Source organism: Zootoca vivipara, chromosome 2 (genome assembly GCF_965207765.1).
Source record: "Zootoca vivipara chromosome 2, rZooViv2.hap1.1, whole genome shotgun sequence".
NCBI lineage: Eukaryota > Metazoa > Chordata > Lepidosauria > Squamata > Lacertidae > Zootoca > Zootoca vivipara.
The window spans coordinates 70,460,513-70,485,718 of NC_142584.1; the positions used below are offsets into that span (position 1 = coordinate 70,460,513).

The 25,206-nt window shown below is 38.9% G+C and overlaps 1 protein-coding gene across 1 annotated transcript in view; it reads left to right on the forward strand.

Moving 5' to 3' along the window:
- The window catches only part of DOCK3 (dedicator of cytokinesis 3), a 128,585-nt gene that overhangs the window by 85,010 nt on the left and 18,369 nt on the right, over positions 1 to 25,206 (forward strand). Inside the window, exons 33-48 of the mRNA XM_035106067.3 lie at positions 426 to 521; positions 2,500 to 2,560; positions 4,559 to 4,652; positions 5,419 to 5,567; positions 5,783 to 5,869; positions 6,186 to 6,290; positions 6,914 to 7,055; positions 8,416 to 8,582; positions 9,536 to 9,622; positions 10,204 to 10,383; positions 11,563 to 11,646; positions 13,614 to 13,730; positions 15,397 to 15,518; positions 16,932 to 17,067; positions 17,869 to 17,950; positions 25,086 to 25,204. Coding sequence (XP_034961958.2) covers positions 426 to 521; positions 2,500 to 2,560; positions 4,559 to 4,652; positions 5,419 to 5,567; positions 5,783 to 5,869; positions 6,186 to 6,290; positions 6,914 to 7,055; positions 8,416 to 8,582; positions 9,536 to 9,622; positions 10,204 to 10,383; positions 11,563 to 11,646; positions 13,614 to 13,730; positions 15,397 to 15,518; positions 16,932 to 17,067; positions 17,869 to 17,950; positions 25,086 to 25,204 — 1,828 coding nt within the window. The remainder of the gene's footprint in view (positions 1 to 425; positions 522 to 2,499; positions 2,561 to 4,558; positions 4,653 to 5,418; positions 5,568 to 5,782; positions 5,870 to 6,185; positions 6,291 to 6,913; positions 7,056 to 8,415; positions 8,583 to 9,535; positions 9,623 to 10,203; positions 10,384 to 11,562; positions 11,647 to 13,613; positions 13,731 to 15,396; positions 15,519 to 16,931; positions 17,068 to 17,868; positions 17,951 to 25,085; positions 25,205 to 25,206) is intronic.

Genomic DNA, 25,206 nt, shown 5'->3' on the forward strand with positions numbered 1-25,206 from the left:
AACTCAAATGGACCTCTACAAGTGTGTTGCATCAGCAGAAAATTATGCAACAGATATGGAAATGGTTTACTTAAGATTAGAACCAAGACATTGCTTGAGAAAAGGAAATATTTGTATATGTATGTTTGGGATTACATTGAAAATAGTGTGCCCATTTTTTAATCAACTAGCAGCAGAATAGGGACAGACTCTTGGCATAGTACTCCCTTGGTATGAAATAGTGATATCTTATCATCTTAATTCAGTACTCTCCTTATCTTTGCTTCATGCAACATGGATCAGAACCCAGCTCTTTGGGCCCTACCCCAGGTAAGATAATTATTCAAGTTCGATGTGGAAGTGAATTTGATATTAAAATGGTTCCTGGGGCTGTTGAAGCTTTGTAATATTCCCAAGGAAATCGTATACACTTTCATTCCATACAGCCTGCTGGAAAAGATTGAGCAAGAGACTTGGAGAGAGACTGGTGTTTCTTTTGTTACATCAGTTACTCGTCTGATGGAACGTCTCCTTGACTACAGGTAATGCGATTATTTAACTTTCCTGGGTATTTTATGTTTGTCTGTCTGATTTCATCTGTGTGATACTCTGCCTGATTGTTTTTTCATGATTTTTGCCTGCAGTTAAGTTTTCTTTTTACTATTGGGGTACTGTTTAATTGCTGGCTAAGTGTGGGCATAGTCCAGAGCAGGGGTCCCCAGACTACGGCCCGGGCCTCTTTTATCCGACCCGCAACGACGCCAGCTGACGACACCCGCTCTTACCGGCGTGGCGTGGCTGCCCACTTCTGGGTCGGAAAAGCGCAGGAAATAGCTTTTCCTTCCTCTCTCCTTGGTCTTCCGGATCAGAGGAGGCCCGTGTGCATGCACACAAGCTATTCTCATTGCCTTTCCGACCCGGAAGTACGCCAGAAATAGTGTGTGCACATGTGTATGGACGTGCGCTCCCGCAAGCTGGGTAAGTTTGGGGACCCCTGGTCCAGAGCCTAGCCTTGCTGATAACAAATTCTACCATGTGCAGTAGGGTCATCCTCAAAGGGGGTAACACCAACATCAATGTTCCCTTCAGGCAGTCATAGGGTGGGGGCACCCCAATGTCAGTTAAGAACTGGAACTGAAGCCCTGTTATCCTGACCCAAGGCAAAGAGCCCAGGGGAGGGAGATTGGTTTGGTGAGGTCCCAGGACCAGAGGTCACAAGTCCAAGTTTAGTACAGTAAGAAGAATTCCAAGATGGCATGTGAGCTGTGAAGTTGTTCCAACATGTTTTCCTGGCTATCCACCAAGCTTTTCAGCAGAGGCGGAGATCCCAAGCTACTTACAAGAATACCTGCTGTTATGGCAATTCCTGTTCTGAAGGCAAGTGCTACATCTAGATCGGGCATGGCCAAACTTGGCCCTCCAAATGTTTTGGGACTACAGTTCCCATCATCCCTGACCACTGGTCCTGTTAGCTAGGGATGATGGGAGTTGTAGTCCCAAAACATCTGGAGGGCCAAGTTAGGTCATGCCTGATCTAGAGGGATGATTTTCTCCATGGGAAATAATGCTGGATGCACTTCCATCTCTAATTCCTCCCACTGTTGCATCAGCCCACACCCTGGAGTCCAATCCCCCAGGCGGAAAGCAGCTTCCGCACTCTGACAGCCCACCATCAGTACAGGTGGAGGAGAGGAAGTCTCTGGGACCCCTGCTTCAACTGCAGTCAGGCGCATCCAGAGGCGGAAGGGTTGCTCCATCTCTTGGCCTCTACTCTGTTTTCTCATCACCCTCTCCCTTACATTCATCATCCTGTTCCTATAGTGCTACCACCCCTGGTCTGAAGCAGAGTTCTTGGAGGGGATCATGACCAGAGCTATGCTAATGCTTCTTCAGTTGTGGTGGCTGTGGGCAGGGTGGGTACTCGTATATTCTGAGTGGAGGAGCTGATTACCTCCTGGGGAAGAAGCCTAGATATCTGGTCTGTGTACCCCTTCTCAGCCCCTCCATTCATCCAACAGTTCATTGCGGCTTATTTGCTGATCTATTGTCATTTCTAATTGATGCCATAAAAAGGTCAGTCCATAACAAGGCAAGAAGTTGTCACTTTTTAGTATTTTCTACAATAACTGTTTGTTTATTGTATTAAATGAATACTCTTAAAATCCTTTAAACAAAAACCAAAAAATACTGGAGAACACAATGAAGTTTTTCATCTCTCCTGAAGCAATGCCTTGCCATTTCAGAGCACTTTATGAACATGGCATGATCTTGGAGGCAATCATTCTGAAGCTACAAGGCATGGGTAGGGTTAAGTGTCTGAATTGTTGATCACCTGAGAACCCTGTGTGAACTGCCTTGAGTTCTTTCATGGAAGGAAGGAAGGATATGAATGTAATAAGTTAATAATAATAATAAAATTAATTTATTTTAGGCTGTACATCTCCCAGCTCTCCCTTGTCTTAAACCTTATCCGTTTTTCCCCAAATATAAATTTTGAAATATGACTATTGTCTTTTTTAGGGACTGTATGAAAGGAGATGAAACGGAGAACAAGAAAATTGGTTGCACTGTTAACCTTATGGTGAGTTTTATTTTGCTTTTGTTGTTCATTCTGACATAATTCTTTTTTTCAGGTTTAAAGTAGCAATGCAGAAAATTGCTGTATTATCCAGCAGAGAATTTCTGAAGAACAACTACCTGCCTTTGCTTCAGTGTGATGTTCAGGTGGTTGTGAGAAACTACTGACATAGGCTAGTCAATATGCACCTTGCATGTGATGCCTTCTTGAGAAAGTGAATGCCACATTTGACTTTAAATGATTTTGAGCCAGTAGTGGTCACAAGTTTATCATTTGCTGGTGCTTCTTTTATTCAGAGATTTTTGGATCTAGAACCACAAAACAGATTTTCTCTGGAATGTTTTGGTTTCCATTCAGAAAATGTTGCCTTGCTCTCTCAGGCATGTGCTTGGATCACTTGTTCATAGTCATGGAATTAGTGCTTCTGGAAATCAAATGCCAAGGTGAAATGTATCTTGCATGTGCTAGGACAGGGGTTGCCAATGTGATACCCTCCAGATGTTGGTGGACTACAAATTCCATCATCCCTAGCCAGCGTAACCAATGTTGAGGGATGATGGGAGTTGCAATTCAGCAACATCTGGAGGGTATCATGTTGGCTACATCTGCCTAGGATTTCCTTCTGTGACCCTGCCTCTGTGCTGCCAGAGGGCAGGCTGACTATAGATTAGAGGCCCATATGAGGTATGTGCAACAGAAATACCTTATGATCCTTGATGGAAGTGTAACAAAAGTGTAATTAGAAAAATAGCATTTACGGGCTTATTAGGAATTTGTTGATCCTTGAATCTCTTGCCCACTCACTCCCTGGCTCAGGTTTGCTAACAGTATATAATATGAGTCCCAGTGTAACATCCTTAATGAGCTCAGAATATGGTAAAAACCTGAGTCTTCACCATGCCTTCACATTTTAGAAGAAGCAACGCAATGGGAATAATTTAGTTTTTACACTGAGCTAAGATTAGCATTTAATCCCCTGAATATTGTAAATCTTAGAGTACTTTTTCAATGAGACTTCAGTTCAGATATAACACTACACCATGATTTAGTATTATGAGAACACGTCACAGCAGGCCTTGGGCTTGCACGTGCTCTCTTCCTATTAGAGGTTACCAACCATAGCTGCTTCCCAAAGTGTCTAGCAGAGTTTCTCTGGCAGCAGACAACAAGAACTGTAGTCACATTCAAATGTGCAGTCAAGAATTACTTAAGGCAAGCATTTGGTTATACAAGCATTTTCTTTTAATACTATCTACAAACTACTTACAGTCCTTCTTCCTCTCTTCAGCATGGTAAACTTTCAGTTTAGTAAGAAACTGTCCTGATACCGCAAACTCATAGCATCAGCAGTAAACTTTAACATACATCCAAACTAACTGTACGCATGTGTACTAACAGCGTATGTGTGCTCTCCTCGTGCCTCAAATTGCAAACTCAACTTCCTCCTCTTAATTGAATCTCCAGCTGACACCAATTAAGCCTGGAGTGCCACTCCCACACATTGAAGAAACTTCTGGAATGCTTTATAAAGTTTCCAGGAACTATTAATCTGTTTCGTGAAGAATGTATTCCTAACAGTTCCTTCATGTGCAGCAGAAGGACACTGAAAACAACTGAAAACATCCACTTTTAGTTTTGAATGAATAGCAATTTTTCATCACGTCTGAAGTAGGTAAACTTGTTGATCTTAGCAGTGGTTAGTTTGAACAAACCAGGATCATGCCTCGATTTCCAATCCTGATTTGTAGAGTTATAATAAATCACAGTGTATCAAGTTCAAACTTAACTGTGGATTATTCAAAACTGAAAGTGAGGTGGTGTTGGCGTTCTCCCTTAATTCATAAAAGTAGATTATATGGTGGGAGGACTGACACATAGGCTCAATGCTCACCAAGTTAAAACATGGTATAGCACTATGTAGCCAGAGTGATAACTGCTTTGATCTCTAAAGATATACTAAAGAATGAAAATGGTTTTCTGAATTTTTTTTATTTCCATCAGAACTTTTATAAATCTGAAATTAATAAGGAAGAAATGTATATTCGCTACATCCACAAGTTGTGTGATATGCACTTGCAGGCTGAAAACTACACAGGTAAGCATGGAAGGAAGCTTTCTACAGATATTCTCTATTGTCATCTTTAAATATGTATTTTAAATTCCAAATATTTAAATCAAGCTTTGGTCACATGGCATGTGCGTATAATAACATGCTATTGTTACTTGGACAACATCACAGCGACCAGTATTAACTTTTCTTACCATAGCAGATCCTGTATAAGTGCGTAAGAGAGTTAAAATCAAAAGTGTACAGCCTGTGTAACATGCTTTCAAAGGGTGCTTTGAAGACTTTGGAAAATGCCACCGTTCTGAATTTCTGTAAGCACTTTTGAACTGATTGTTCTTTCTGTTCATTTAAATCACCATCGTATCTACATAAAAACATGTAGTACAGAAGTCAACAATATGTTCAACAATGAGCACCATTTGTACGGATCCTGCTAATTTAATACTATTTTTAGTTTCTTTAATAATTGAGAGTGGTGAAGATTTCATAACATTACTCAAGGTAAACAAATGATACCTACAATGATAACAATATGAAAAAGCAATAGATAAATATGGCAAGACACGATTTATATTAGTTCAAGACTTACGTGTTAATTTAGGAGTTAATTACTTTCATGACAATGAATTCATTGATTCGCATTTCTTCGAGGCAATGATGCGTTGGGGATTAGAATTTTTTTTACTGAACTTGTTTTCTTGCAGTGGTTATGATCACATGCATAATACTGTGTTTGAACTGAAATGCATTTGAATATTTTTGTTCCCTGTTTATTCCTTTGCTATTTTGACAGAGGCTGCCTTTACATTGCTCTTATACTGTGAGCTGCTTCAGTGGGAGGAGAGGCCTCTTCGGGAGTTCCTGCACTACCCTTCCCAGACAGAGTGGCAGCGTAAAGAAAATCTTTGCCGAAAAATTATCCACTATTTTAATAAAGGGAAGGTATGCAAAAAATAATACACTTTTTTCTGTAGCTTCACTGTTACTTTTGGCCTTTGGATAGAAGTAGATGGAATAGAAAATGCCTAACTTCACCCCCCCCCCTTTTGTCTATATTCAATGGGGTCACAAACTATTAAAGTTTACAACTCTTGAGTTGTAAGTCTTGTATGTCTGAAAATCCAACTTGGCCTGAGTTTTTCTTTTTCCTGTTTTAGAGCTGGGAATTTGGAATCCCATTGTGCAGAGAGCTTGCTATTCAATATGAAAGCTTATATGATTATCAAAGCCTCAGCTGGATTCGGGTAGGTGGAAATTATATTGATTTGTATTTAACAATTTAACAGTAAGCAAGATTGCACTTTAATGTTCAGGTGATTTAAATGAAAAGTACTTACACACAGCATCTTTCCTATGAAAAATCAGGGTCCTCTATAGATTTATATTCCAGGTATACGTGACTAATAATTTTGGTGTTTCACAGGATCATAGTTTACTCCTTAACGTGTTTTGAAAATCTTTGATGGACAGCACCAAATGATACCAAAGTGTTTTCAGATGGGTATTCCTGTTGTAACAGTAATTGCACTTCCAGTACGTTTTTTAAATTCCTATCCACAGAAAATGGAAGCTACCTATTATGATAATATAATGGAACAGCAACGGTTGGAGCCTGAATTTTTCAGAGTTGGCTTTTATGGAAGAAAATTTCCCTTCTTCCTTCGGGTAAGCCCATTCAACATTTGCATTAATATATGAATTATACTTGCGATTTACAAATAAAGGAGTTTTGTGTACAATTGATTTTTATTTATTTGTTGACAAGTAGGAAATATCTGCTAGGTTTTTGTTCAGTTTAGTAACAAAGCACAAGGAAAGTGTAGGGGGAGGGGGAGCACTTGTACACAGAGCTTTATCCTGTGAACTGCCCTGAGACCTGCTGCTATAGGGCAGTATATTATTATTATTATTATTATTATTATTATTATTATTATTATTATTATTTACGGACATATGCATAGAAAGCACCACAAAAGGAAGTCTGAATGAGTCTTTAGTTGACCTCCCTGAACTGTATATTAGATTTTATTGTTGATGCTGTTATGTTGTTTAACATTATTATACGTAACTTAACCTGAGATGAGTGATGATTAGGGCCAGGCATGAAAATCCTTTAAATAAAACAATAGCATTTAAACATTTCTGGATCATTCAATGCTTTGGTTCACCATAATGTCATACAGGAGTATTATTTTCAAATAATTTACTGTTACCTACAATGAAAGAAAGCTAAGATGACATAGTAGGGATTTTTTTTTGGCTTCCACACTTCTTTCTTTCCTTTGTAGAACAAAGAGTATGTTTGCCGAGGCCATGACTATGAGAGACTGGAGGCCTTCCAACAAAGAATGCTCAGTGAATTCCCACAAGCCATTGCAATGCAGCATCCAAACCACCCAGATGACAGCATCTTGCAATGTGATGCCCAGTGTATCCTTTATCAAAGTTTGTGATGTTAAGAAAGCAGCTACAAATAGGCATCTGAATGTTGATCTTGTTCACCGTTTCCCTTTTAGGTGTTGAGAAAAATTAAGCACAAAAGTGTCTCTTTTCATCATCATTGAATGAAAATCAAAGATAGTACAGTGGTGCCTCGACTTACGAATTTAATCCGTTCCGAGGCACCTTCGTAGGTTGAAAAATTTGTAAGTCGAAAAACGCCTTTGGAAATGCGATTTCCCATAGGAATGCATTGGAAACGGAAAAAATTCATAAGTCGAAAAATCCCTATCTAAAACCACCGCGGTTTCCTTTCGGATGTCGAGACATTCGTAAGAGCGCGGCCATTACCCCCATTCGTAAGTCGGAAAATTCGGTTGTCTAGTCGTTCGTAAGTCAAGGTACCACTGTAATTGTTAGTTGAGTTGTGCAAGCACTAGATTACAGAGGAGCATTCCTGTGAAATGAGGGACACCCATAAAGCTAGACTGCTTCCTTTGTCAACTTTCCCCTAGTTCATGATGAGATTTTTATTATTATTATTATTATTATTTTTAAAGGTTGTCACATGCATTGCCCTATCTTCATTCAGGTACACAAAGCAACAACAAGTTCTTCTTGATGAGGAATAGTTTTAGAAAACGGCATATATTTGTGCTCTGTGATATTACTATAATATTGAAAACAAATTAAAGATGAGGTAAGGAGTTCAGAGCATAACAAGGACAGCAATTCACAGTTCCAGTTAAGAAACCGGCTGCCAGATTAGTGTCATAATATGAGGGATCCAAACTGAAATTGTTTAATTGCAAAATAGTTAATGTCTTTAAATAATTTTAAAAAGCAGTACCTCATTTTGATTTTCCAACTTTTTGCAACCACATGTTAATGGAGCCACTAATTCCTGTGGTTTGAAGCACCAAGGCATGGAAAGAAAATGGATCTTGAATTTCATATAATATTGGCCTAGATAAGTTGGTAATGCTACATTAACAGCAATCACGTTACAGATTTACATAACTGCTAAAATGATGTGATTTAAATAGCTAGATAAATGAGTGAAACTTTATTCTTTAAAGCCATAGCAGACCAAAATATAAATATAAGAAACAAACAGTAATTTTGACATATTCAGCAGCTGCATGAATTTCCATCACAGAAAGTTGCTGACAATTGGGGCTCCCCTGCATCATAAGATATAAGCATCACTTTAAAATGTATTTTAAAGGATATGCAACAATGGTCTGTAATTTGTATCTGCTGCTAGTGTCACAAATGAGACCTACCTGGATGCTCTTGTTTGGTGCCTATGTGTGTGTTTGTTTTTTCCTTTGACTGGACTGTGTTGCAGATTTGCAGATCTATGCAGTGACTCCCATTCCAGATAATATTGATGTGCTGCAAATGGACCGTGTCCCTGATCGCATAAAGAGCTTTTATAGAGTTAACAACATCAGGAAGTTCCGCTATGACAGACCTTTCCATAAAGGCCCAAAAGACAAGGAAAATGAATTTAAGGTTGAATGCTTCATAATATGGCAACATTGTCTTTATACTGGATACATTGACCCCTATATGTAGCACTTGCTAAATCTAAATGAGTCCTGTGTCAAAAAGAATATTAAGAAAAAACTTTGAAAGTTGATAAAAACAAATAATTCAGTCCTATGCATGTCTTACTGGAAATAAACCTTGTTGAACTACATGGAGTAGACGTGTATTAAATTGTGCTTTAAATGATTCAAAATGTACTTAAAGTATATTAATGAGTATACTTCTGTGTTCTGCAGAAGAAACATACTAGTAATCCATGTCATATTCTCCAGCCTTTGTACTGTTGTCCCCTGCACAACAGAATTCTGCCTTTTCTTCGAAGCAACCTAAATAGGAGTTTTTAAAGTGGCTAATAAAAATAGCCCCAGGAGCAGCTGTTTGAAAACTAAAAAAGTTTCATGCTGTTGTAAAAAAAAATAAAAGAATAACATTGGAATGGAATGGTTTTTGGTGTTTTCCTCTAGTATATTAAACTGCTTAAACCATGGACTTCATCGAGTCCAGTATGTTAAGAATATTGTATGCTTGGGAATCACTTTTTCTCTGTTGTTTCATCCTTCACCCTCCCTTCTTGTGAGTGACCAAACAAATGTGGAAGTCTTCCATTAACTATCATTTACCAATTTTGGATGAAACACCTGATATTAATTTTAGAAAATTAAGCCACAACATAAAGTTAATTTAATACCCTGAAGCCATTAACCATGGTTTTCTAGTTTCCATAAAAATGGGAAACTATAATTAATGGAAGGCTGCCTGGTTTGTTTGCCAACTTGCAGAAAGGGTGGAGTGAAAAAGTTGCATAGGCAGCCAAAATGTTCATTTATTCCCCAGTTTGTTGAGCTGAAATATGATCGTCTGAATGTGGCCAGTGGATTTTGCATTTTCTATATTTTGTGATGTTTCTTGCTTTGCAGAGTCTATGGATTGAACGCACAACTCTAACCCTGACTCACAGTTTACCTGGCATCTCTCGGTGGTTTGAAGTGGAGAGAAGAGAACTGGTAACATGTATTATACTTAAGGAGTGAATGGCTAGCTTTAAATGAAAAGAATGAGCAACTTTCTGCCTATTGGCATCTCTATGGGTTAAACATGCATGTTATGTACTGTATCTTACTGCTATAATCAGAAAAGCAGTACCAAGTATTCAAAGAGGGCCTGTCGGCTGTTCACAGTCAGTATGTTAGATATTGTAGTGGATGGACAACTGGTTTAAACACCCATGCTGCAAATCAGTGACATATGTCAGAAGAATGTGTAATGAACTTTGAAGTGGTTAATATGGGGAGGGGGGTGACCTTAACTGCTCAGTTTGCAGTCCACCTTTGGTTCTGCTCTCCACGCAACACACAAGAGACTTGGGTGCCTTCTCAATGTGGCTCTCTACTGCTCTCATACATGAGACGATACTAGCTTCTGGAGAGCTGTGTGGCATACTCTCAGCCCTGAGGCCTGTATCAATCAAGAGATGGACCCTGCTCAGGGCTCCAGCAAGAAAGAGAAACTAAAATATTCAGGCTCTTACAAAATATTGCAGTACAGGAATGTTGATGGTATTGAAGTGGACTCTGCTGTCTTGCAGGTTGAAGTCAGCCCTTTGGAAAATGCCATTCAAGTAGTGGAGAACAAAAACCAGGAGCTGAGGACACTGATAAGCCAGTACCAACACAAACAGATGCATGGGAATATCAACCTGCTCAGTATGTGCCTGAATGGAGTTATTGATGCTGCTGTGAATGGTGGCATAGCACGCTATCAGGAGGTAAATGGAGGTTGACTCTGTTTTGTTTTGTTGTTAGCAGCTCTTCACAGTACCACTTTTTTCAGTTGCATTGAATTTTAAAATCTGAAAGAGCATAAGAAATGGTTTCAAATTTTCACAACAAGATTGAATTTTATTAAAATTGTGCCTAACTGTTTGTCTACATTCTGATCTAGACAGCCACAAACATTTTATGTTGGGGGTGTGAACATTCTGCATAAGCAAGTGGTCATAATGTGAAATACTGGAAATACTGAATTTTAGGAAGCTAATATAGTGAGTGATGCCTTAGAAAGTCCTGAAATTCATTCTCTAATTAATGCTGAACATTCATTCTAAATATATATATAAGAATTACCTTTGTCTTCACTAAATTTCAACAAAAGCATAGGCTTAAAGGGACTTCCACTCTACAGTTTGGTTGGCAGATACTAGTTAAAAATGTATGTTGCTAAAAGTACATTTATAAAATATGTTGACCTACATTTCTGGGTCATCTGCACCATGCAGACCCAAGAAACACACTTCACCTTTTATATTATTAATTTCCGATGTTTCTCATTTCCCACAGCTGCTGAAGATAAACAAATAACAGAAAGTATAAAAAATTCAAGACATGGTCTAAGAGTGATGCAGTGATTATGTTAGGTCAGGTTTATTTTAAGGTCCTGGAAAGGTCTTCCCAGCACTACCCAACAGCAATTACTTTGTATAAGAAGGGATTGTTTTTTGCTATTCGCCTGCACTGTTGAGTTATGAACCCGTGCTCCTAAGGAGGATTGCAGCAACAGCATAACTACTACTTTTTGTTTTCTGTTATGCTAATATAAGAAGAGAAGACAAAGTATGAAACAGGGTAGAAAAGGGAAGGAGGAGAGCAGGGGTGGGGGGAGATCAGAGAAAATAGGAAGGCAACCATTCATGCTGAAATATTTTAAATGGGTCCCGCGTTGCTGGTAGAAGTGAATCCCAAGTCTGAAAACGAATTGCCTAGGCCATTAAAATGGTCCTGTGACTGCATGTATATTCTAGAATACTAGAGGAGATTAAGTAAATGGTGTTTCTGTATTTCTTGGTGGTAGAGCATTCTATGTTTCTGTTAGGGTCTTTTCTTTCTTGTGGTTATTAAGAAACTTTTTATTGAATTTCTAAGTGGGAAAAAATGTCTTCTTTCCTCAGGCTTTCTTCGATAGAGATTATATTACTACTCACCCAGGAGATGCAGAAAAAATCACGCAGCTGAAAGAGCTGATGCATGAACAGGTATCCCTGGACTTTTAAAGATGAAGGAATAGTATTGTAATAACATTTTATTTCCTCAACAATATATCCAGTAACAGAGATTCCATAGGCTACAGTGCTTACACTACTTAATTTGGGAATAAACCCCACTGAATACAGTAGGATTTACTTCTCAGTAGACATGATTATTGCACTCTAATTCAGTGTTTAAGATGAAGAAGTTTACATTGCACTCAATATAAATTTGTCTTCTAAGACTTTTTCCAGGGCTTAACATTTCACTGACCTAAAATGAAAAGAGAAACCTAAGTTAGTCTACAGGTAGATTCTGAATACATCCATTTCCATGTAGAATATTTAAAAGTGAAAATTCTGGTGATTTCAGTCATTTTTCCTTCCATTAAAGTATTTTACCCAAACTAGGGCAAAATTTAAAAATTTTCATGATCAGTGTCTACATTGCTACCACAATCTTACTTTATGTAAAAGCTTAACATGGGAGTGGCACTTTGTAATTATTTTCACTGGCGGAACACTAGTTCCAAAGCAGTCGGTGTGATGATTAGAACTGGATGCCTACCCTAGGTGTTAATTCAAATAAAATAAATAAGTCTGTCTTGGTGGAAGGGTTGCGGCTCAGTGGCAGAGCACTTGATTTACATGAGTGGTGTGACACGGGTTGAATCCTAATCATCTCCGTTTAAGAGAATCTGAGAAGAGCACATCCACCCAGCCTGATACCCTGGGAGTATAATCACTCCCCCTTTCCTGTAATTATCTCTTCTCTGTGTAAGTTAAACTCAATCAAGGAGCTTTACTACAGAACAGAAACCGGAGTTAACAATTACAGTGTTTTTAAAAAGAAGCTGGAACAAGCAGGAAGAGGATCAGATTTTAGGGTAGGCAGAGACAACTTCCATGGGGATGCATCCTGACTCCCACATAGAAACACCCTTTAGGTGAGTGCCAATGGTACCCTCTAGCTAGCAGTAAGGTACTTGGGGGAATTTTTAAAACTCATTATTGCTCACCAGAGCAATTTCGGTCTACAAAATTGGTTTGGCAAAGTTTGGGCACCTTACCCTGTTTGAGAAAAGAGTCCATAATGCTAGATGGTGTTATGTGAAATGTTATGGTTATGGTTAATTCTATACCGCCTTTTGGCAAAAAAAAAAAGCCCCCCCATGGTGGATCACGAAGGATAATAAAAAGATAATCCAAGGAAAAGAGGGAGGGATTAGAAAAATGTAAAACAAAATTGTAAGTATGGATGAAGCTGTTCTCTTCATTTTGAAAAACTCTAAACAAGCAATTCATTGATATCCGCCAGTTCTCTATTGGTCTAGCTTAGGGTTCCCATATTTCAAAAAGTGAAAATCCGGACACAAAATTTGTTGAGATCTTGATTTTTTTACACGATCTCAACAACAGAAAAATTTGAGCTATTTTAAAGGAAATTTGCCAAAATCTACACTTCCAACACTGTTTCTGACAGCTGAATCCCAGCTATGTCAGAGACATTCTGGACGTATGGCAACTCTAGTCTAGCCACAACTGCCATCACTTCGAATTCACATTCTTGCTATTACGACATTTGCAGGAAGAGGTGGCCAGGAATCATATGGGTGGTTGTTAAGCAATCAACTACATGCTCTCTAACGTTTCCTGATATAATCTGAACATAGATTTAGTGAGCATGAATGATTTAGCTAAACTAAGCTACGTATTTAGAGACAGTTGTTGTTGTTGTTGTTTAGTCGTTTAGTCATGTCCGACTCTTCGTGACCCCATGGACCATAGCACGCCAGGCAATCCTGTCTTGCACTGCCTCCCACAGTTTGGTCAAACTCATGTTCGTAGCTTCAAGAACACTGTCCAACCATCTTGTCTTAGAGACAGTTACCCTTCAGTGAATGAGTGGTATATAGAACATTATTTTGCAGCCTTTCTTTGGCTGCATGTATAGACTTTGATTTTATTTTTAATAGGTACATATATTAGGAGTGGGTCTTGCAGTACATGAGAAGTTTGTACATCCAGAGATGCGCCCTCTACATAAGAAACTAATTGACCAGTTCCAGATGATGCGATCCAGTTTGTACCATGTAAGTAAACACTTTTCTTTCTTTTTCTTTTTTTACAGTTCACAGCAGTATTTCAAATTCTTACATTATGGCATATACATGTGAACTGGAAAATGCTGAATGAGTACAAAATGAATTCTTCAGCAAAATTAAATTAGATATCCAGAAAAATATGAGGAAATGAACATCTGGATTTTTCATTTGTCTAGTCATTTGAATCACCTATGATCTTTTTAAAAGGGTACAAAAAACTACACATTGCTTGAAATGTTATGATTAGGGGTCTTTTAATCTGAGGATGCAATTTGAACATAAAGCCTCAAGGAAAACGTGCTTGAAGAAGGTTATTTTAAATTGGAAAATGCCACAAGGGGAAAGGATAAAAGCCCCTCTTGCCCGTACTAGTTTTTCATCTTCAAATTGTAATCTCAGCAACTGTATTTTTTTAGCTCCCTAAAAAGAATAACAGCAGAGTACATAATGTATAGTTCTGCCTTCAGTTGCTTGCTTAAAATAGGATATAAATAAATGTGTGCTTTTAAGTATTACTTAAGGGCAGAATACACAGTGAGAGGAGAAGTAAATAATGTAGTGTTAGAAATCCATTTTGTATAAACGCCTACATCAAAGCTAGACATGTGTACTTCGCATCTTTCTGATTTGGGAACCATTCACTACTAAATCTTTTGCATGTTATTGTCTGTATATTGATGGTTCATTATTGATGATGACAAAAGTATTAGCAATAACGATACATAGAAAAAGTTTCATAGATTGCATTTGCTAAGAAATGAATGAGGCTCATGGCATGCAACTCCTTTCCTCATCTCTTTGCACAAGCCAGCAACAGATCAGAAAAATCTTCAGTTAGCTATCATTTCCCATTTCATGCAGAGTGGAACCAACCAGGATATTAAGCCATGGGCTACACTTGCACATTATGCTAAATTGTTGCTTAATAGTACCATGTGTGTGAGCAGGAAGGAACCTGAGTGAAGCCTCAGAATTGTATGCTCCCCTCTCCTCTTGTGTGGCCAGGAGAGGAACTTTGCTAATTTTACAGAATGTCAGCTTTCACAGAACTGTAGTTTAAAACAAATTTCTGGCCAGCTTCTAAGCAGGCGTACTTCAAACCATGGATTATGAAGCTGATTTGTAACTAATCAGAGCTTGTTTTAAACCACAGTCTCCGGTTCATACATACCGTATTTTTCCATCTATAAGATGCCCCCATGAGACGCTCCCCTATTTTGGGGGACTCAGTTTTAAGAAAATGAGGGGATATGTCCCAAAGTTGTTGAGTTTCTCCCCCCCCCCCACGCAGCTGTGTGCGGGAAACACTCACTAGATCGTTTCCCGCTCGCTGCAGCATCGGGGGAAGTTGCGCTCGCTTCTCCCCCCTTCCCATGTCATTATCTGTGGGTTGGACAACCCCCGTTTTTGACACAATTTTGGAGTCAAAAAACTTCATCTAATACATGGGAAAATACCAAGCCAGGATTCTGTGATATTGAAAGCAGATGCTAGTTGTACAGGAACAGACAACAAGAAGGGTGACAGGTAACGTTCTAGCTCATGTAGATAGTACTAGCTATGGTTTATGAAAAGGCTGTGTGTGAGACCATAAAGCACAATCCTATCAGCTTATTATTAAGGCAACATATGACCACCCGAATGTACTTTACAGGAGTTGCCTGCTTTGGATAAACTGAGTCCAGCCTGCTCAGGAACAAGCACACCACGCAGCAATATGCTTGTATCACATAGTCCAATGAGCCCAGAGAGTATCAAGCTGGTACATCGCCACAGGTATTTATCTACCTAAGAAAGTTCTTTATACCAGTCTTTTCAACTGATGTCTAAAGCAAAGTAGCTCATGTAGCTACTGTGTATAGATTCTGGGAGGTGCTTTAGGTCTACTCAAAGTTATAGGGCAACAAATCATTTGTGAAAGGGTGATCATTCTGTGTTGGTCTTTTAATATACTTCAGCAGCTAATATGTAAAGGACTTGAAACAACTTCAAAATTCAGAGGATGCCTACCTGAGAGAAACATGAAAGTATGAAAACAAGCTAAAATCCACACAGTTGAAATGGTGTGGTGGAAATGTTTTTGTTCTGCAAGCAATTTTAATTTCTAAACCTTACGTATTGTGTGGTAGAAATGATTTCATGAGAATGGCTATAAAAGCCTCCATTCTTTGTTGCTTCAGCTGTTAAAATTTGCTAACCTTTCTCCTGCTTCTTTGCCACCAATTTTTCATTTAATAAAAGGTTGCAATATCCAGTATTAGCTGATACAGAATCTGCTAATGGCAGTAGTGTTATCTGGAAAGGTATTTTTAAAACCATCAAAATTTGGTAGCAGACTTGTTTTACAGTTTTATCAGTTGCCTCTTCATCCTGCCCAAAGCAGGGGTCCTGGAAATGTGGCTCTAGCCATGGGATTCATAGTAAAATACTATTATGGCATCATTTTGTATCAAATGTATTTTTAATGCAGATGCAAAACTATGCATTTAAAAACATACAATATAAATAATTTCATGGGTCGTGAAATAGTGGTTGATGAACACTTGACTATCCCTCAAAATGGAGATGATTTCCCCAAATATTTACAAATCCAAAACAGCAGAATTTGTGTGGGTCAGAGAGCTCACTAGGTCCATGTGCATCTTAAATTGATGCAACTATGAAAAAGTATGACAATTGGACATTAAATTATACATTAGTGCTTACTGAGTTTGTATATGTTTATTGTGTTCTTTATTTATTTTAGGTGATTGTCATTTTTCTTCTCTGCTGTTGAAAGCTATTTTGAACAAATGGTAGAAAAGCAGGATATAAATATTTTACAGAAATAAATATTTGAATAGATAGAAGAGGCACAGGAACAGCCACTTAGGTCAATGTGAATTTACAATTTGACTAAAAAAATAAGAGTGGTTTCTCCGATATGTTCTAACATTTCTTGACAAATGGCTAACTTTCTCTGCAGCTGGGCAAAATGTGAAAGTCCTTGTTTAATATAGTGATGAGCCTTATCTAACTGAAAATGTACAGACACAGAAAGGCTTGTCTGTGCATGTTACTTCAATATGTTTTGAGGTACCGAAACAGTAGCTTCCAGTGAACGAGATGCAATTACTCTGCATTTTTTAAATAAATATTTCTGATTAAAACAAAATATTATTTTATCTTACTGTTCTCTGTTCTCCGTAGCCCATTGAATATGCTGGGCACAGTCCGACACTCGTCATCTTCTCTTTCTTCCCATACATCAAGTGAAACAGGGAATCTGGTTATTCTAACAGACAGTTCTGTCGGAGAAACAGCAGAGGATATGTACCACATGCAGGTACGACTGTAACTCATCAGGAATATGCAGTGTTAAAGATGATTTTAGGATGAATTTAAGTAGGGCTGCCTTAAGCATATGCAGCGCCGGGGTGCAAAGACCCACCCGGCACACACACCCCAGGATGCCCAGTCCCAAGCATGCAGGAGGGCAGAGCCAGCCAGCCGCCTCAGCGTCTCGCTGGCTCAGTCACCTCCGAACTCGTGGCGCAGAGCTGCCCGTAGCGGAAGAACCCACCATGGCGCTCCGACCGACGGGCGGGCTCTTCCCCGGACTCAACTCTCAGGCCCCTGACTCTCGGCCTAGTGCCCCTGAGAGCCCGGCGCCTGGGTGCCCTGCACCCCTCGTGCCTATGGATAAGATGGCCCTACATTTAAGATCTCAGTCAGTACTGAGATCTACTCAGTACCTGTAGACATTGCTAGAATAATATAGTGCCTTACAGACTGAGGAAATCAAATCTTACCTCTGTCATGAACTCACTTGCTGGCTTCAGGCAAGTCACCCTCTCTCAGCCTTCCTCCCACATCTACAACATGAGAATAATAAGAATACTCCTTTCCTTACAAGGATGTTATAAGGATTACATGAAAATAATATGAAACACTTGACACACTCAGAAATACTTTTAAATGCTAGGTATTTTATTATTAAATTATATTTAAGTTTACTTAGACAATTTTTAATGTTAGCTGTGTGAAAACCCCATTGTACTAGTGAGAGCGCTTCAACTGGGTGGGACGTGTTGATTGAATCCTGCCCTAAGAATCTAATCACCAATATCTGTTTTTTCTTTCCTAGGCCAGTCCTTCCACCTCAAGCCTGAGCTCTACCCATTCTGCACCATCACAGATGATTAACTCTGCACCTCCTAGCGCACGGGGTAAGAATGAGCCACTTAGATAGAAACATGCAAGGTTCTACAAATTGCTGTGATGTTTGCCCTTTAAAATTCTAGATTGTACGTTGAATTGCTTCCTTGCTTGAAATAAGTGATAGCTTCACTATTGCAACAATGAATTATTCAAGCCTATCTTCTACAATGTCCCAATTAAGTGTGTCATCTTTTCAGAACAGTTTGGTATATTTTCTCTCTGGTATAAAATTTATTTTAAGACAATTTAACTGTATGTTTCCAATGGGCTCCCCGAGCATTGAGCCCATTCACTTAAATCCGTTCTGCTGCTTGTACGAGTTGTTTCAATTCTAAAGCAAACAGTCTGAGAAACAGCACTGAAAACAGCAAACGCATGAAGACAAAAGGTAAATACCGGGCAGGTCTCAAAGGAAAAGAAATCAGGATGAAGGAGCATAGAGTGTAGAATCTTACTTGAAACAAGGTGTACGAAATTTGCCTTCTTTGCCTGAGTTACAAATGAAGAAAGGGAGAGAAAAAATATCTGAAATAGCTTTCACTCCCTAGTATTTCCTTTCTATAAAAGACACTATGCAAAGTTGGTTGTTTCTTCTCTTCACAAGACACAGGGACTCTCCCAACCCCCAGCAGTGGCCTCTCTAGAACTGGGTGCCAAATTATTGCTTAGAGACTCTCAAACCAAATTGCACTGCTGTTTGTGTATGTTGCAGAACAACAGAACTTCCCTATCCACTTATTTTAGGTGAACCCATTTCTGTAGAGCTCAAATATCCTTGGCAGTAGTGATACAATGGAAGTAACAATATCTCTAGAGTAGAACACATACTTTTTTGTGCAAAAGGTCGAAGGTTTATCGATAGTTAAAAGATCTCTGGTAGGAAGAGGGGAGAAGGGGACGCAGTGTGGAACACATGTTTTACATGCTGAAGGTGCAATATTAAATCCATGACTTCTTCAATTAAATATTATTCTCAAGATGTAGGGCTGGAAAATATTGTCTGCCAGAGGCCCTGGAAAGTTACTGTCAATCAGAATAGACTACACTGGGCTAGATAGACGGGTTATATGACTCAGCATACTGCAGCTTTATATACAGCAGAAAAGATGACGCGGAGACAGCTGGGGAGCTTCAAATGTTCAGTGAAATCTTTTTCATTATTGTATCTGTTGCACTAAGCTGAAGAGCATAGTACTACCGTATATATAAGTACAAATATTTTTATAATTACCAAAGTTGGTGGGAAAGCAGTTGTGATCAAAGCTGAATAAAGAAGGTAAAGGTGGAAACCATTGTCCGGAAAATGGTTATGTGATTGTACTGCTTTAGGGTCAACTGTGTCTGCTAATTGTATCTATATGAAATATGCACTTTGGGGAGGAAAAATATGGTATGGTGGTCCTTGCATCATTTCACAGTACTCATAGTATCTGTGACACTGTGGATATCCAGCTTTCTGAGCTGCCATTTGACTTCTCAACAGCATTTCCTGCATCTCGAATCTCTACCAGTGCTTAGAGACAAATGAGGTGGTGTATGTTAAAGGACAACCAGTTAATAAGTAATACATCATTTCCTGTTAGCAAATACATATTTGAACAAGCACTGTCATATCTACATGTGATTTCTGTTTTTGACCGTTTCTGATCATTTTGGAAAACTTCATTTATTCTTGGACAGATTTCTTAAACTAATTTAATTAATTTTCTTAAATTAATGGAGAAGTTGTTTGGAATTCCATGAATCACACACTAGAAAAAGAAAGCCCCAAATCTTCTTGATACTTCACAGTATGTGAAGTATTAATTTAATTGCTGTGAAGCTTCCAGCGGAGATGAAATTGCTTTGCAGAAAATAAGCCTGGTGGTATTTATTTACTTATTTGCGTACTCCCCCCCCCCCATTTTAATAAGTTTTATTCTATGGAAATGAGAGATTGACAAGCATTGGCGCTAAAGCAAGCTGCAGTGCAAAATTCACATGCCTAGCTCTGCCAATATGCTTCAATCCTTTTTTATGTTTATTTATATTCTTTTTAATTTAGTGCTGATGAAAGGTGCTGGATTGACAACACTGGAGGCTGAAGCCCTCTATTTATCCACAGAACAGATACAGCACGGGCGGCAGCAGTGCAGGCTTCCCCACACTGCCCCCACCAATGTGCCTCATCTCTGTCCTGGAGGAACCACCTCTAGAGGTGAGAGGATAGATTGGTCTCTATGACCCATACAGTCCTTGGCCTTTCCGTTCAGATTGCCAACAGAGTTACCAGCTTGTAGTGGCAGAGTTAGACACCTTTCAGTCAGGAAGTGCACCAAGTTCATCCGTGTGTTTCACTGCAGCTGTTTGGCAGCGATAGGTTCCACACCGATGTGAGGAGTTGTACAGGAACCTCGGTTTACTGAATGATTTACTAATTTGCACTCCTCAGGGTTCAAAGCTTGTCTTAGAAATGAAGAAAGAGTTGCCCGAACTTTAGCAGCTGTGATTTCAGTCAATAGCCTGATTTCCAGCTAAACCTCCTATATGAGCTGAGATCTAACTTAACTGAGATGCAACTATAATTTGAATATCTAGATAAGCCTCCCATTCATACGGCTCTGATTTTTATTTTTTGATATACAGTGGTACCTCTACTTACGAATAACTCTACTTACGAATGTTTCTACTTACGAATGGAGCTCCGTCCGCCATCTTGGATGCAGTTTAGATAGGATTTGTTCTACTTACGAATTTTAAGATAGGGTTGCTTTGACTTACGAATTTTTTCTCCCAATGCATTCCTATGGGATTCGACTTACAATTTTTTTCGACTTACAAATGTGCGTTCGGAACACATTAAATTCGTAAGTAGAGGTACCACTGTATAGATAGATAAACTACTGGGTAATACAGCAAAGCTTGTTTTGTTCACAACGAACAGTAAAACTCAAATAGAATTAACACAAAAAGTAAATATAATCAGCTGAAATGTCTCGCACCTTCTCTCTGAAAAACCTACACATGTATTTTCATTTTGAAATGATAAACATTTGTAGGAATATGCTGCCTTCTTAACTCAGTACAGTAGTATGCCATAAAGCACCTTTTGAGAGGTTAGTTTATGGGGCTTTGCTCCATGAATGAACTGATTTATCTTCATTGTTAAGGGCCATTTAAATATTCTTTTAAGCAAGTATTGTAGATATGAGAATCAGTTACCCACTTCTGCCCCCCCCAAAAAAATTCTGTCACTTCTCAATTGTTGATATAAATATGTCATACATGGTCAGATTCATATGCTTAAGACTTTATTTCCAAACACAGATCTGATCACAATCATATAAGTTCTTTTTGGAGAAGAGCATTAGGGTAAACACTACAGAGTATATCACTGGCTGTAATATACGGTAGTACCAGCTGTATTTGTGAAAGCTTCCACCTTTTCATTACATGGCTATAAACACACAAATTAGCTGCAAACGTTGGTCTTGTTTATATATAAAAGCAGAGCACAATGTCCACTTCTGGATGCTAGCTGTTAATAGGCTTAGGGCCAGTTTACACTTCAAGTAGCTGTGTTCGCTGCATGAATACATTGAAGTGTGAAGGGGAGATGTGTATCTCTCACCAAGTATTCAATCTGGATGTTTGCCAGATAGACACTAGCTGTCATTTCCTTAGATTATGTCTATCACATTTCTCAACCTGGCAGAACACAAAAGCCTCCCAAGTAAATATACTTAAAAGACCATTTGGAGCCTATATTTAGTTGTGCTTAGTGCATTTTGAAGGTGGTCCCCTGCTGTGTACTCATAGTAGGAGCTGTCAGGTCAATCTTGCTGTTCAGTTTAGACTTCTCTTTTTCTCTGCTTGGACAACAAGTCACAGCTGTTTAATCAGCACTGAATAATAATAGCATTTAAACATTGGTCTTTGAAGTTAAAACAAGCTCCTAGAAGATTTCAGCAAAGATGAACAAATCAGTTCATATTTGGGTTACATGAAAATTATTTAGAAATATCAGCAGTACAGTCTTCTGCATGTTTACTCAGAAATAACTCCTATATTGAATGGTGCTTACTCTCGGGTAAGTGTGCATTGGATTACAACTTTAGAATTTATCGTAATTCACAATTCTTTTATGAGATGCCACAAGATTGATTCTTTAATTTGTGACAGACCGACATACTACCCCACTCAAAGTTAGTATTTATATGGCTCTTTTTCTTAGTAGTTAAAGTATATATAATATTATGGCAATAATTCTTATATCCCTCTGTAAATTGGGTGTGAGGATCCTGTGGCCCTTTAGATGTTGCTGGAAGCGATGCAAGTTGTAGTTCAACAGTATATGGGGAGCCAAAGGTTCCCTACTCCTGCTGTGAAGTAAACCATCATTTCCCCTACATTACATAACAGGATAGTGAGAATTTAGACTGAGATAGTGGATTGCCACAGCGTCACATGATGAGGGCATTGCCCATCCCATTGGCTCCAGCATCCCATGATGTAAATAGGCAGCTCTAAAAGAATCAGTACTGCATTTCTTTCCTCAAAAACCCTGTTGTGTTGTGATGAGACTTGACAGTTCTCTATATGCTATGTTTTCCCTTCTGAAAAATTAGTTCAGTGTGAGAGTAATATGTTCTGATGGAAATTATTACCAATGAACATCATAGGCATCCCCGGGACAACGTGGTTTTACAAACAGTGACACTGAAGTTCAATTTTGAATGGTAATCCTGCAACAGATCTTGCTTTTGTGAAAAGTTCCGTGTTATTCTCCTGCAAGACTTTCAAGAAGAACTGTGATTGCACAGCTGCACCACTCAAAGCCTTCTCTTAATAAATGAAAACACAGTGGATTGTATCCAGTGCTGTCCTTACATTTACAGAAAGCTATTTGATCCAGTGGCGATTTCCAAGAACGTAAGGGAGGGAGGGAATTTTTTTCTCATTTCCTCTTCCGCTCCCAGTGCTCCCTTTCAGTCTGCTCTAGGGGCTTAGGGTACACACTTTAACAGTGTGCGATGTGCAAGGGAAAGGGGATATTTGGGGGATCACCTCCCTCCCCCATTCTATGCATGGAAGTCTTTGAGGGATCAAATAGCTTTTTGTGAATAGAAGGACACCACTGGATACAACACACAGTCAGGCTAGTATCCTTTTTAGCACATCTATGGTTAGGGAGGAGTAGACTCACTGTTCCTCAGTAGAGAGACCATATACTTCCAGTTACTAACTTTTGAGGGACAAACAAGGGAAGGCTCTTGTTCTTGTGTCCTCCTTTTGGTCTTTTTAGGGAATCTGATTGACCACCGGTGCAGGGAAATGGTGGGTTTTCGGCATTTGAGTACCAAGGTACCACTGTACTTTAAAGGGCAGAGCACATCATTCCAAATGTGGGACTGCTGCTCTTTTGCTGCATGTTTACTGTAAGCATGTCATCTGAAAATACACACTTTGGATGTGCACATGTATGCATTGTGTAAAGAAGCACTAGACTAATGGGCTTTCAGCAGGTCAGTTGCATATTTGAAGTTGTCCATAAGCACCTGAATGAAACAACAAACACAGCCGCCGCCACCATGATACCCAACCTGCAGATAGACATATTAACAACAAAAAGGTGTGAATGTATGACTTTTTGTCTGCCAAGATACTATTCCTACAAGCTTGGCTGAACAGGAAGGATTTCCAAAGATCTGACAGTTACAAATAAGTAACGTGCATTTTTCACAAGTTTCTTTAACTTTTAAAAGGAGCTTTTGATAAATATTGCCCTCTGTTGATAACGTCAAGTCACATAATTAATAGAAAAGCTTTCAGGAAACAACTGTTGTCAACCATGTTAGATGAGCAGCAAAGGTATTGTTTTCATGTGGTTTTTTTCCAAATTGGTGGTACCCAACAGCTTCATCTGTATTTCTAGGATAAATTGAGGAATATATTTTAAGAGGGGGAAATCAGCAGTGTGCTTTGTGCCATAATACATTTACTGGTGCTCCTAAAAGATCAGCATTTTGTATTTTGTGATGCAGAAAAAGGACTATCTGTGATATGTATGTGAGTAAAAGAGACAGTAAAAAAAAACATTAATGCTTATCTCAATGAACATTGTGAACGATAGGATGTTCAGATTATTTGTGTTCTGTGTTTGTGGTGAAAATTAGTAAAAAAAAAAAAGTGGTTTGAATTTCTTTGAGCTTAATAACATGAGGAAAACTCTAGAACGTGCTAACCTGCACTGCTAACCATATTGTTTATTCCTTTTGTGCTAAATCTCAGTCTATGACCTGCATGCCATGCTTCTGTTCATGTGAAATCTGTACTGACTAGAAATAACACTTGTGTTTAATATTATTTGTGTGTGGTCAGATATTATTTGTGTGGTCACAAAAAGTTTGCAGAGGGGACCATGTCAACCCCAGTAGCAGGCGCAGCTGCAAAATATGTTGTTTGCATTTGTCCTTTAAGGACATGCTTGTGGCACAGATATGACACAAGTTAAGACCCATGTTAGCAGCTTCGATTTGTGCATCGGGTTCTGCACATTAATGCGTCCAGTAGGGGAGATAGTTTCCATTGTTATCATTACTCCTTGAAGAAACCTTAGGCAGCTGTGCATTTCAACCAGTACCACAATGAGTAGGATTTCGATCATAATGCACTGATACACTATGCAGTGCCCAAGCAAACATTCATCAAAATGGCAATATATGTCAATAGGAATCAAAACCCTTATGGGATAGAGATATATTCTCATATTCTCATACTAAGCTTAACTGCTTGTTAATTATACAGTTTGTGGAAGCACACTTCTTATGTTCTTACACCAGCAGTTCTCGTCTTCCCACATAAGAATGGATCTACCAAAGGCAGTTTTATTTTGGTAACATTGGGCTTTCAGAATGCATTCATTGACCTGCTAAGCAGTATGCTACAGCCCCAGCAGCTTGTCTAAGTGTTGCTGTTTTTGTTATGCACTGAACACAAGAGCAGTGATTCCTCTGTGCTAATTAAGCTCATTTCCATTGTATGCTAAAATGTTATGTTTCATAGTTGTGACTCATACATCTTTGGAAGACTAGGTGACTGGGCCAAAGAGCATCTCTGTTTGTGTTTTGTCATGTGTACGTGATTGTTCTCACTTGTTTACAGGCTCTCCCTCTCTACCAGATAAGTATCGTCATAATCGGGAGCTGATGATGTTATTACCGATGCACCGAGACCGACCTAGCAGTGCCATGTACCCTGCAGCTATCATGGAAAATGGACAGGT